General features: G+C 29.8%; 3 protein-coding genes across 5 annotated transcripts; 1 reads left to right on the top strand and 2 right to left on the bottom strand.

Moving 5' to 3' along the window:
* Positions 1-556: 556 nt before the first annotated feature.
* LOC106767861 lies at positions 557-4,797 on the bottom strand. 2 transcript variants are annotated; one of them, XM_014652816.2, is made up of 5 exons: positions 4,195-4,795; positions 3,941-4,090; positions 2,289-2,399; positions 1,326-1,412; positions 561-995 (listed from the first exon to the last, which is right to left on the bottom strand). In XM_014652816.2, exons 1-5 carry the CDS (start codon positions 4,711-4,713, stop codon positions 900-902), a joined length of 963 nt encoding a protein of 320 aa, XP_014508302.1. In that variant the 5' UTR covers positions 4,714-4,795; the 3' UTR covers positions 561-899. The 2 variants fall into 2 exon arrangements, with proteins under 2 accessions (XP_022640201.1, XP_014508302.1); XM_022784480.1 differs by lacking the exon at positions 2,289-2,399 and having other exon boundaries at positions 557-995; positions 4,195-4,797.
* A 3,168-nt stretch (positions 4,798-7,965) lies between these two features.
* Positions 7,966-10,797, top strand: LOC106766220. Of its 2 annotated transcripts, none has more exons than XM_014650965.2 (4): positions 7,966-8,377; positions 8,488-8,697; positions 9,549-10,109; positions 10,259-10,797. In XM_014650965.2, the coding sequence occupies exons 1-4, from the start codon at positions 8,053-8,055 to the stop codon at positions 10,609-10,611; spliced, it is 1,449 nt and encodes a 482-aa protein (XP_014506451.2). In that variant the 5' UTR covers positions 7,966-8,052; the 3' UTR covers positions 10,612-10,797. The 2 variants fall into 2 exon arrangements, with proteins under 2 accessions (XP_014506451.2, XP_022639007.1); XM_022783286.1 differs by having other exon boundaries at positions 8,308-8,324; positions 8,440-8,697.
* A 145-nt stretch (positions 10,798-10,942) lies between these two features.
* On the bottom strand, positions 10,943-13,346 carry LOC106765538 (DNA-directed RNA polymerase II subunit RPB7). Its single transcript, XM_014650201.2, has 6 exons — positions 13,163-13,346; positions 12,760-12,925; positions 12,614-12,664; positions 12,227-12,292; positions 12,032-12,100; positions 10,943-11,166 (listed from the first exon to the last, which is right to left on the bottom strand). The coding sequence occupies exons 1-6, from the start codon at positions 13,276-13,278 to the stop codon at positions 11,104-11,106; spliced, it is 531 nt and encodes a 176-aa protein (XP_014505687.1). The 5' UTR covers positions 13,279-13,346; the 3' UTR covers positions 10,943-11,103.
* Positions 13,347-13,352: the final 6 nt, after the last annotated feature.

Genomic DNA, 13,352 nt, shown 5'->3' with positions numbered 1-13,352 from the left:
TAAGGAGTAGTTTTTGAAAATTGTTTTACGAGTAGTATCAATTTTTTAGTTTCTGATATAAAAAACCAGAAGATCTCTAAATTGTTTTGGTTTTCTATTTTTTTTTCTTCCTTAAAATGCCCCAACTCTTCCCTCACTCCTATTCACTAAAAATTTGTATTTGAAAATTGTTTTATAAACTAAAAATAAATAAAAATCAAACACATTCTTCCTCTCTTGGTTTTCAATTTTGGCTGTACAACACAACTTTTAATGAATAGGTTTACGGATAATTATTATATATAAATACTTTTAGCATTATACTTGGATTATATATAAACTAAACATGTGAACACCTGCACATATTACATATTGCACATACTTACCAAAGTCCACGTATTAGAACTCTAACATAATAAAGACTAACGTATCATAAAGTAAAGACATTGACTTAGCTGAATTAAGATGTGGCTTGACGGATGTCAACATCCGTACACCTTTTTTTTAAACAGATATCAACATCCGTGCAATAATATTAATATCTATTTTTCCTTCAATGGATGTCGATATTCACTTACGGATATTGATATCCGTTTAAGAATACAACGCATATTCATATTCGTTTAAATATTATTTAAAGACAAAAGAAGAATGGGAAAGTGTAGGAAGCAGTGTGTATTTCCCATTCAGATTTTCCCTCAACTCAGATTATTCTATAAGGCTAAAAAGCCCACAAAAGTGTATAGTCTTTAATTATATATATAAAATTATATAATTAAATATGAAGGGTTACATAAAATGAAATAGATTAAAATAATAAATGAGAGATAAATTATCTGAAAGTTTTTTATATAAAATAAAAAATGTGTCCCACTGAGAAATTGATGTTGTGAAGTGAATAAAAATGAAGGTATGATTGATTAAAATGTTTTGATGAATGTTTTTCTCCATTCAAGTGCTTCCTTATTACCCCATTTGCGTGCTCCGTTGTCTTCCAACATTGTGTGTACAATGGCCTGCAAATCATTCATTTTACACTTTAATCTTTATCAAAATCATCTTAAATAAACGGATCATGATATTTTAACAATTTTTTATAATAGAATATGTGTCACTATTTTATTAGTCTGTTTAAATTTATTTTTTTAAATTATTTAAAACGGATCAATCACAAATTATTATATATGTATTCTCAAAAAATTATAAAAAAAAATTGTTAAAAGAACTTTTTTCTAAACAAAAACTTCTACTAACTTTTAAAGATTTGTTCATCTTCTCAACTTTTTTTTGTGATTAAAAATTCAAAATGAGATTGTAAGTGTGATGAGACGAGATTCATGACTAACCTTGTAAAGGATCAATTTAGCTTTTACCATTCTCCTCCCAAATCCAGAATCATCATCGTCGTAAAGGTTTAATAGTTCATCACATTTCTGAGATTTACACAAAAATATATCTTAATTACTATTTCTCCTTATATATAAAGTCGAAAAGATAACTATAGATTAGGTCAAATTAAATTATAAAATTCTGATGTTTGTATGTATTTCAACCTTAAGTTAAAAAGATAATAATTTAACCTTATGTTTATTAAAACTACATTTAAATTATCATTAATTTAATTTTCAATTGATACGAGACTATTTGATATATGTTAAAATATTAAATATTTTAATTTTAATTATTTATACATAATTTGAGATATCTTTTTCTTTTATGAAGAGCATTCATATAAAGATTTATGTCTTCACTCCGACATGTGAACGTATGCTAATTAAGAAATACCATACTAATTACAAGTTAGCATTTTCTTTATCAATTCATAATTATTTTAACTGAAATTTACTTTATGCATTTCTAATAAAAGTATTTATTAATTCTTTAGCTAATATAATTAATTACTTAATTAATAAGATACAATTTAACATCAGCAATAAAATGGTAGAGAGTAGTAGGATATAGGTAAAGTAATTCACCTTTTTTTTTTTTGTTTATTTATCTTCTTTTTACTCTCAATCTATTTTTTCCTTCCACTCGATCTCCTATTATAAAATCTCAATTTTGAATCTTACAATTAAAAAGAAAATATTTTACTAAAATTAATTGATTAATTTTTTTCAATATTAAGAGATTCTTCATGAATAAATTATAAAAAGAATCACAACACTACCTTTAGTAAAATAAATCTTAAGAGTATATTCTTTTCTTATATATTTTTCATTTTATTTGCTTATATATATATATATATATATATATATATATATATATATATATATATATAAAATAAATTAGGGATGAAATTGACTAACCTCTTTTGGGGTTAACTTATTAGCCTTCTTAGCGCTAATATTTTTTGACTCAGTTTGAAGCAGATAGATGATTTGGTGGTCAAGTATTTTACGGGCCTCCTCCAAATTTTCCTGCACAATCAAAGTAAGATTCCAAATATTTTTATTTTATGTATAGTATAATATTAATGTACGCTAAAATTGTTCATTACAAAAATAACATATATAATAAAACATAAACGTACAAACTATAACGGTAAACTTAACTACATTTATGTATAAATTAATTTTAATTAATTATAAATTATTTTATTTTATCCTTTTTATCTTAATAAAATTTATGCCAACAATCATCTCACTCAAATTCTTTATCTAACTAATTTATTTTTTTACTCAATTGACTTTTCAATTTTTTTTTATTTTTTAATTGAATTTTTATCTTTTTAATGCTTTTGTTAATTGACCTTTTCATCTGATTTTCTTATATCCACATGTTATTAATACAAAATAATAGGAACAATAATAAGAAAAAACTTCTTTTTAATATACAGAGACAAGTAAAGAAAATGACTGACAATTAAAGAAAATAATTAAATAATGAAAATTCATTAAAGAATATAAAAAATTTTAATACTCAATTAAAAATACATAAATTTATGAGAGATAAATACATTTTACTTTTATTTTTGTCTATCTAAAATATTTAAAAATAAGTAAATGTAAAATATAATTGGAATGTAAAACTAACACGAACAAATATTTATAAATAGATAAATAAAAAATTGAGGGAGTATAATCTTTCATAAAGGTGGTTTTTATTTTAATATACTTTTCATTTAAATATAAACAAAATGAGTAAATAATCGGTTTACTATAACAATTCTTAACATATTTTATAATTAGTACAATAGAAAATAAAACATAGTCAAAATTTAATTTTATTAATTTTGTTTGAATTCGTTAATACAATAGGTGTTTTATGTTTTTGGTGATTAGTAATAATCACATCGATTTATTGAAAAAATAATGTTAATGTTCAATTAACATGTAATCATTTAAAAATTTTAATTAATAAAGTGTTAATATCTCCATGAATAAAAACAATTAGTAAGTACTCAATTATTTTAATCATGGTTCTTTCTTAGAACTTGAACTGTTATGAAAAAAGAAGTTAGATTTATAAAAAATTATCCGTTATTTAAGTTAATAAGAAAGTTATCATTTTTCTGCACATCAAAATTTATGATAGTGAATTTAAGTGTATATAAAATAAGTATGTTTTTTTAAAATACTAATTATATTTATAGAATCAACTTAAATCATGAGTTTATGTTTCTATTACAATAATATTTACTTAAAAAGTATGAAAACAATATAATAAATAGTAAATAATAAATAATAATAAAAAATATTAAACTATTAAAATTCAGTTATAGTCCAAACAGATGAAAGTTATTTACTAATAAAAAGGCTTAAAATGATCTTATTGGATTGTATTCTTTAATATACCTATTGGATGGAGTAGAAATAATTAAGAAAAAAATTCAAACCAAAATTAATGAAATTAAAAAGTATATAAATATGATCTTGAGTTTTTTTTAATGGGAACAAATTTAACTAATTAATTTGTATAATATTAAAAATAAAAGGTATATTAGTTTTTGTGTTGATACCTGGAGCAGGAGTAAAACTTCTACCAAAGCCACTCCAAGGTACTCTTGTGCCTGTCGAAGATCATCATTCTTGCATTTTATGTATTGTTCTTGCAGTTTCTTCAGTGCTTCACGTCCCTTGGGAGATTTGCTTTCACGAATAGCAATACACTGAAAATCAGAAAGAAGGAAGACACATTGTTTTAAATAATGCAGCATCAAGCTTCAGTGTTTCACTTCATTCACAAGAAAATTTAGAAGCAAAAGAAGAAAACCTTAAGGGTGTTAACTTCTTCTCCGCTAGGTCCACGATCCTCGTTAAACTGGGAAGGGATTATCTCATTCTCATGAACTTGTGCATCTTTCATTATTTTCAACAATGACTCAAGAGCATCTCTTCCTTTGCCATCAACTTCATTCTCAAACATGGATGAATTATAATGACCAGATGAAGGAAAAGAAGAAGAAGAAGAAGCATGAGCGGTGGTGAGTTTTGGATTCATCTTAAAGTTAAACAATCCAAGAACACATGCCAGCACAAGAGAAGCTCCTGTAACCCCTCTCAGAATTTCGCTGCCTCTTTCCTCCTTCTGGGTGGGCTGAGAGAATCTTTCAAACGTGCAATTTGCATGCCAAACTGAACGTGTAACTTGGTGTCTGGTGGCAGAAAATTGAGGAGCAGAAAGAGGTGTGGCATGGTTTAACCTGAGATGAAATCCGATAGAAGCTGCACTTTGAAATCCTTTGGAGCTGTAGGGAAAGGGACAGTAACGTAGGGAGATAGCAGATTCCATGATGGAAATTATTCAAGGACAAGCAGAAGCTGTGTATTACTACTACTATTTATCATGCTTCGGAATGCAATTTGTGCATCTTTGAAGGAAACTTTGAAGGGAGGTATCTATTTTGTGTTTTGAAAGAAAGCTGAAAAAAAAAAAGGTAGGCATAATTTCTTTGCTTCTTTTTACACACTATGGCCCCACCTTGCTAATCACGTGTTCGAATAAATCTTTGCCTATCTACCAGGACTAGAATAGAATCATGAGTATGTTTGTGTGACACTTCAGAAACTTTTTATATTTTTTAGTTTTTTCTTTATGCTCTTAACTCGTGAGGAATACTCATTTAAATAAACCTTGTTCTTTGTCAATCAAACAACGTTATAGATATTGAGATTCTTCTAGGCTATACTTGATTAGGATTATACGGATCTAAGGCTTTCATCACTATGCTGAGAGATTCATAGATACCCAGAGACAACTTTGAATTAGAAGCCCCCAGCTTGTTTGCAAAAGAGAGCTGCTAAAGAAATATTAGCAACACTAGCTAAAGCAACATACACCTAACTAGAAAATCATGTCAGAACCTTGGTAGGGAAAAAGCAAGGATAGTCGAAGTTTTTTTAATTTTTGCCTTTGACTCTTTGGTAGAAGATTACTTATTTTATATTTTTCTTATCAGTTAAAATATCTTAAAGGTAAGCACATAAGGTTTTTAAATCACTACAAGGCCTACCTCTATAATAGAATTCCTATTGTGGTAACTATGTTGTTATACATTGAAACCGCATTAGAGCTTGATTTATCACCAGTTGAATCCTGTGAAATTTTTGGAAAAGAACTCATCGGAATAGTCCCTGGAGAGGCATTGTCAGATGACAATGTAACGAACTTGATAGAATTGGTGAAGGAGTTCAGTGGCAAAGAAATGTTTTTGGCTATGTTCGGAGTCTGAGAAACTGAAGATGGTGGCTGAGTAGCTGGAGCCTCGACCGTGACGAGGAATCAGAAGACCTAAATAGAGAAACCATTAGTTAGAGATTCCAATGGTAATAAAGTTAGAGACTTTACCATTATTATGGTTTTTTTTTTTTAAAACCGAAACATTTGCCTTTATCAAGAAGAAAAACTATACTAAATAATGGGACAATTGGGTTATCACAAAACTTTTTACGACCAATAGTTTAGAGTAGGGATTTCAACCAAAATTAAAATATACGGTATCTATAAATTGTTTATTTTTTTTTTTCATTTTTTAAATGGTTTATTTATGTGAAGTAATTGAAATATTTTAGATTTAATTTTTTTTTTGGATAAAGTAATTTAATTTCTCTTTTAAAACAAAATTCTATTTTAAAAAAGTTTTAATAACTCATAAGTGGACTTATTTTGATTTTCAGTTTAGATCAACTCAATTCAACCTTTAACCTATGTTAATTCATCTCGACTTTCAATATACATCGGTTCATCTCAACTTTCTACCCAATCAATTTGTCTCATTTTTGCCTTAAACAAAATCCTTTGGTCCAAGCTTGATTTGACTTAACTTTTGATTTGGACTTGACTCAACTCGATCTTTAGTTTAAGTTTAACTTAACTCGACCTTTAACTTAGCTTAACCTTTGACTTCGATCGACTTGGCTTGACCTTCATCCTGATCCAACCTGGGTCTAACTTGACTTGACTTTTAGCTTGAGACGAGTTGGCTCAACTTCCAACCGAGCCTACTCGACTCCATCTTCAGTCTGGGCCACTTAGTACAAGCTTCAACCTAGGTCCACTCGACTCAATCTTCAACCCGGACCACTCGGTATAACCTTTGATAGGATTTTAACTGAACTCGACTTTGCCTATACTCAACTTGACTTACCTTCGATTCGGGCCTTATTTGACTTGACATTTAGTTTAAACTTGACTAAGCTCAACCTTCTATCAAAACTGACTTGATATGATCTTCGACTCAAGCGAGCTAATTTAACTTGAGCAGAAGGTCAATATGTGAGTCAACTTTTTGGATCAATGAACTTTTTTCATTTTGACCAATAAAGAATTTAATAACTTATGATATTTCAATTTTCTTCTTTTTTTTAATCAATTTCAAATTCTATTTAAATTATTTAAAATACTTTCTTAAAATTTCTTAATTTCAATTTCTTTTTAGTTTTCTCATCCAAACAAATATTTTACTCTAAAAAAAATTGTTAAATTCTTTAAATAAATTAATTACGCTATCAAATTGTCTCTACCAAACACAATATAAACTGTGTGACAACATACATACAGTTTAGTTTAGTTAAAGGCACATTACTTTAAAGTTAACTATTAACCAATATTTGATTATTGGAAGGTCCTTTAAATTGTGATAAAATTGTGTATAGATGAAATGATAAAATGAAGAGTGTTAGATTAGACTATAAGAGAGTATATGGGTTTGTTGTGAATGGAATCTGGTTGATATTGACAGATATAGAGTTATTCAAAGCACCAAGGAACACTCAGCCGACCATAATCCGCATAACTGGCTTGGCTACGTATGATTGAGGGCTAGCTAATGAACAATCATGGAATTGAAATCAGCAAACTTGATTCTCAGTAAAAGCTTGTTCCTTTCAGCAATCAGATAGCAGTTCTAAAAACATGTTCAAACCGGCAAGTAAACTAATTTTTAATTCCACATTTAAAACTTTAAGCTATGTCACTTCTTTTAAATTAATTAATTTTGCGAACCTAGAAGTCAAGTGAACTTAAGTAGACATTTTTTTTTAAAAATTTCTAACAACAAAAATGTTAACATATCTATAAATTATAACAATACTAGTTATTCACATAAAATATTAACAATAATGCTTCTTGATAAGTTTTAATATCGTGATCATGAAAAATGTGTTAGTATTTTTTTGTAATTAGGTGATATATTACACTACACTAAAATTGCTTAATTTTGAAAACTCTTACTATTAAAAAATTTTATAGGCACCAAAATTACAAATTGACAAGACTTTGTGATAAAAAAGCAACTTTAAACCTTTTTAAAAATTAAAGAAAAAGAGTACAACATCTCTAAATTATTTTTTATTTCCTTAGTTGTACTTTTTTTTTTATTTTCAACTCTATTTTCTAAAACATGGTTTTTATAACCTAGAAAAAGAAAACAAAATTAAGCACTCTTAAGTCAAACATATAAATTACATTTCAATTAAATTAATAAAGTACATATGCTTTTACTAATTTACATCATTATTTCAATTGAGAACATTCTTGGGTGATAAAAGTTGGTGATGAAGTACAACTAACTTACAAAGAAGGTCCCATAGCCCATGAATGAATGTGTGTGGGTCTTAAGTTAATGGAACAATGAATATGTCATCATCACATCACTCCTTTATCAAGTTCCATAATCAAAGCAAAAACTCAAAGCAAGGGAAATCCATGGAAAACCTAATAACATTAACAACCACCAAACATCTCTTCCTTTGTTTATCCTTGTTATATCTCTTCTTCACCTATCTTTTCCTTGTTCTTTACGTCATTTCCACTCAATCCAAATGCCTTTTCAGATCAGACCCTTTTCATCCAATTCAATCTTCCTCTCTCTTCTCCTACCCTTCTTCCTATGGACAGCACAAGTATGCCATTTCAACTTCACGTTCTACTTGCTCTTCTCCTCTCAATTTTTCAGGTACCAATGCCAAGGCTTGTATTGACCCTACAAAATTTTGGCCACCTTTTTTTTTGTTTTAGGATGAAGATAGCATCTTTTTGCTAAAGGGTATTGGTTTCTGTGTTCAGATTACTGGGATGTATTGAAGGAGATTCAGAATTTGAGCAGGAACGCTGAATGTTCCACAAGAAATGTGAGGTACATGCAGATGCAGGGTGGTGGTGATAGTTTCGGTGGGAATCTGAGTAGCCATTTAAGGTTTTCTTTTTTTGATCACCAAAACGATAGCAGTGAAGTGCCTTGTGGATTCTTGAAGAAATTTCCAATAAGTGATTCTGGTCAGTTCCTTTCCCTCCCTTTTCATGTATGCATGAGTTGAGTGAAAGATAAGTGTATGCAATTGAGCTGGCAAATGTTACTACGACTTGGATTGGATTTATGTTCTTTAGTATGAAATGTTAAGTTCAAAATATTTATTTTTAACTTTTTTTTATGTAAATTTTATTTTGGATATGGATCAGGACAATTTAATTATCCTCATTTAATTTATTTATTTTTACTGGAAAAAAATAAAGGAAAAATAGTGAAGGCTCTTATTAGTAAAGTGTTATGAAAATTTTTATGAGATAGATTGAAGAAAAAATAAAGTATTTATGCAACTTATGCTGATGTTATATGAAATATGTATGATACAATAATGATTAAATGAGAAATTCTAACAAAAGTAAAAGAGAAAAAATTAGACATATTTTAAGGTGGTGAATATTGAAGTTTAAAAGAAATATTTAAACTTGAAAAAAGAAAGCAAGAATTACATAAATGAGTATGATAAGATGGATTCATAGAGATAACAAATATGAAAGAATTATCCACCAGAACATATTTGTGTGACACTTGGGGAAAAAAAGACAAAAAAAAATTGATTAAGATTATATTAGAAGTACTAAAAGAGATGGCTAGTAAATAAGGATGTCTTATATGATAAATAAATGTATCAATTCAAATTATATAAATATAAACATCATCAATTATGAATATGATAATGTCAAACTTAGAAATGTTTTCGTTAAATTATTATGTTAGGAATTAATATGTTATTAGTATTGTGTTTATGTGAATATATTCTCAAAAGGTGTATCATGATATCATATATGATTCATGTTGTATCCTCTTTTTTTTCTGGATGCAGATAAAATTGCCATGGAAAAGTGTGAAAGTGTAGTTGTAGTTTCAGCAATATTCAATGACCACGACAAGATCCGACAACCTAGGGGTCTTGGGTCGGAAACACTAGAAAATGTCTGCTTCTTCATGTTGATAGATGATGTTACCCTGAAAGGGCTTGAATATGATGGCTTAATCTCAACATATTCCAATGGATACAAGATAGGTGTGTGGAGAATTGTGAAGGTTACGAAAGAGGATTTGTATGAGAAACCAGCAATGAATGGTGTTATACCAAAATATTTAGTTCATAGGCTTTTCCCAAATTCCCAATTCAGTGTTTGGATAGATGCAAAGCTGCAACTGATGGTTGATCCATTGCTGCTCATTCATTCACTTGTTATATCTCAGAATGCAGACATGGCTATATCAAAACACCCACATTTTGTTCATACCATGGAAGAAGCAATGGCCACTGCAAGATGGAAGAAATGGTGGGATGTCAATGCCTTGAAGATGCAGATGGAGACCTACTGTGAAAATGGATTGCAGCCATGGACTCCCATCAAAATGCCATATTCCTCAGGTTAATTGCATCTTATTGACATGTTCCTCATTAAACTATTTGTTAGGAGAATTAAGCTAATTTTATGGGCCATAGTGTCATTAACTTTAGAAAAGAATGTGTTTTTTCATTCATCAAAATAATTATTAAGGAATGAATATAATTGGCAGATGTGCCAGACAGTGCACTGATCCTGAGGAAGCATGGACTAAGAAGTAATCTATTCTCATGTCTTATATTCAATGAGTTGGAGGCTTTTAACCCAAGAGATCAATTAGCTTTTGCATTTGTTAGAGATCACATGAACCCCAAGTTGAAGCTGAACATGTTTGAGGTTGAAGTTCTTGAACAAGTGACTATGGAGTACAGGCACAATCTCAAGCCAAGTGATGTGTCCTTTGCCAAAAAGTCATCTATGACAACAAAAACTATAAGGGCACAACCAGATTTGTTGGATCAAAATGGAAGCTGTAGCAGCAAGTGCCAGCAGTATCTTGCCACCATGTGGGGGTCTCACCAATAATGCCCCAAAACCAAAGAATGAATAATTGTTTGATAAAGGAGGTTCAAGAAACAAATCAAAGATAAAATGGAACTTCATAATTTTATTTTATTTTTATAACAAAATGTTGTCCATAAAATAAAGGAAAAGAAAAATTCTTGTATTAAGAAAGAAAAACTGATAATTTGTTACAGTTTAACGAGACCATTGTGCTCTTTCTGCTTGTGTTCCTTTTAGAAATAAATCCATTTGATTAACAAAGTTGTGTAAATCACCGAAACAAAAATCGAGCAAAATCTGAAATAAAAATAAAAATGCAATTTCCTCTAAATTTGAAGCTATTACACACACCTAAAATTACTTGTGGAGTTGAATATTAATTTTGGAACCAAAATTTATCGACTTGGTACTTTCAACAGTCGACTAATACAACACAATATAGTTGGAGGATTCAAGGTGGGAAAACCCAAGTCATGTAAACTATATACGATAAAAGAATAAAGAAAGGGGTATTTAAACTGTTGCAGGGTCGTTGATCACACCCAAGAAATCATCTTTTATGGTACCTATGCAGAACTGCCAAAAGAAGACGCATTATATCAGATAAGTGAGTTGAAAAAAAACACATTCAAATTTAAAACCACATAAATATTCAATATGCGAAGAAAAAACTGATTTGTGTCTGAACAGTTGCCAAGTTCATATCTATAGCACTACAACTGAAGGGAAGGAAAACATAGACCAACACGTGCAGGAGTAATAAAACTTAACAGCGTACAACCTAGTATCATATGCTTGCTAAAATGATATTAGTTTTACAAGGCCATCAGCATCATGAGTTCTTTCACACAAGGCGTACAAATAATCATGGCAGGAACAATACAGGCAACAAGTGACATCAACAAGGTGGTAAAAATAATATCACTCTGATTGCATGCAGTATCTGGAGAATATCTACTCATAATTTTCGCCCGACATTCAAGAGTTTACTTAGCCGCGAGGAGTGCAAATGCTTATTTGCATACCACAAATATGGGAATAAATTTATAAGACCATCATGGTAGCTAGAAACATTGCTTAGTAAAATTCCTCGTTTGATTACTTTGGACAAGGGTTAAGTTTACCACCAAACAGAGCATAAATTAGCATTCCAGAGACGTAAAAATATCACCAGTTTCATGATATTCACAAACTAATGCAAAGATAGTGGTCATGAGATGAGCTATGCAATTAGCAAAAACTGAAAGGGTCTTCTCAAAGGAATTTGTAATTGTGAAAAATTATGCGGGAAAAACAAAAACTATATCCTTTACAGAGCTAAAAATCTTTCTATTATTTTAAATTTCTCAAAACAGAATTCAGTATAAAACTCTAAAACTGATGGAGCTTAAATTAACAGCAATCAACAAAATAAAGCATAATGCATAATATATGTGCATACAATTTCAGTAGCATCCACTCGAGTCCCAATTATCTTTAGTCTAACTTCACTATCTTTTTGAATCTTAACCTGCAAAAGACCAATTTACTAAAATAAATACATAACCCATAATCATCAAATAAGGCANGACAACAAACAGAATANAAATAATTTNNTCNCTTCTTTTCCATTGGGNAAGCAANAAATGATACATACAGATCCATCTGAAGTAGTGTAATTTGGCATGTCTCCAGACTGGAACTCCATATCATCCGGAATCAACTAAAAAGGGGAAAAAAGGGTCTCAACAAACAGATCTATGTATAAAAAACTACAATTACATTTTGCAATATTTTGAAATATCAATAAATGAAAAACATAATTTTAGCATTCAAATTCTAAAATTCCATGACATTCCAATGACAACAATAATAACGGACATATAATTTTTAGTGTTTAAGATGAAGAACAATAGCAAGAATCTTTTAGATATAACACATTATAGAAGACAAATTCCAAAGACAGGAATAATAAAGGACACACAATTTTAGTGTTTGACATGAAGATCTATATAATATCACATTATAAAGCACAAATACATACGTGGTTGGAAACAAAGATTTGTACAGGTCCAGCTTCAGCAAAAAATCCCATCTGCACAAAACAGAACTCAACCGCNATAAACCACAATCTCCACAAATTCGAGTTGCACANCTTCATTACTCNAAAGAGAAAGGAACTGTCCAAACCTTGTTCACCATGGTGACAACAGCTTCCAAGATCTCCCCCTTAAATGGTCTGAAGACAACACATTGGTACTTAACTGGAAATGTCACAAACCCTGTTCCATCACGAATTAACCCTTTCCCTATGTTTTCTATCCCTGTAACTGCCACCACAAATCCATGTCGACCACTGCAGAATAGTTGGAAATCCAAATGTTAAATCCATCCAAGGTCCAAAACAGTCAGTTAGAGAGAAATGTTTTGTTGTTCCACGATCTAAATTGCATACTTGGCATGAAATCTAATCACAAAATACTGTTACAACTAGCATTCTCAATTATGATCCAATAGTTAAAAATACATACTTTTCCTTTTTCTTTTTCATTTAATCACGATGAAGAAAAAGTATCAATGAAGAACAAAACACCTGCAAGTGCCTTCCACATCTTTCATTAGCTTGGAAACNAGGTTATCACGAAGGTTACGACCAAAGTAGCGTGGATGGAGCTGCATATTTCGCTCCAGCACTATGTGGAAGAACATTTTCGCGTTTCTCCTTTTCCTCCCTTCTTACCCAACCTTGACAGTTACTTCTGGCCACAAAAAGCAGAACAAGA

Source organism: Vigna radiata, chromosome 7 (genome assembly GCF_000741045.1).
Source record: "Vigna radiata var. radiata cultivar VC1973A chromosome 7, Vradiata_ver6, whole genome shotgun sequence".
NCBI classification, from domain to species: domain Eukaryota; kingdom Viridiplantae; phylum Streptophyta; class Magnoliopsida; order Fabales; family Fabaceae; genus Vigna; species Vigna radiata.
This window is presented reverse-complemented; position numbering and strand designations above follow the sequence as displayed.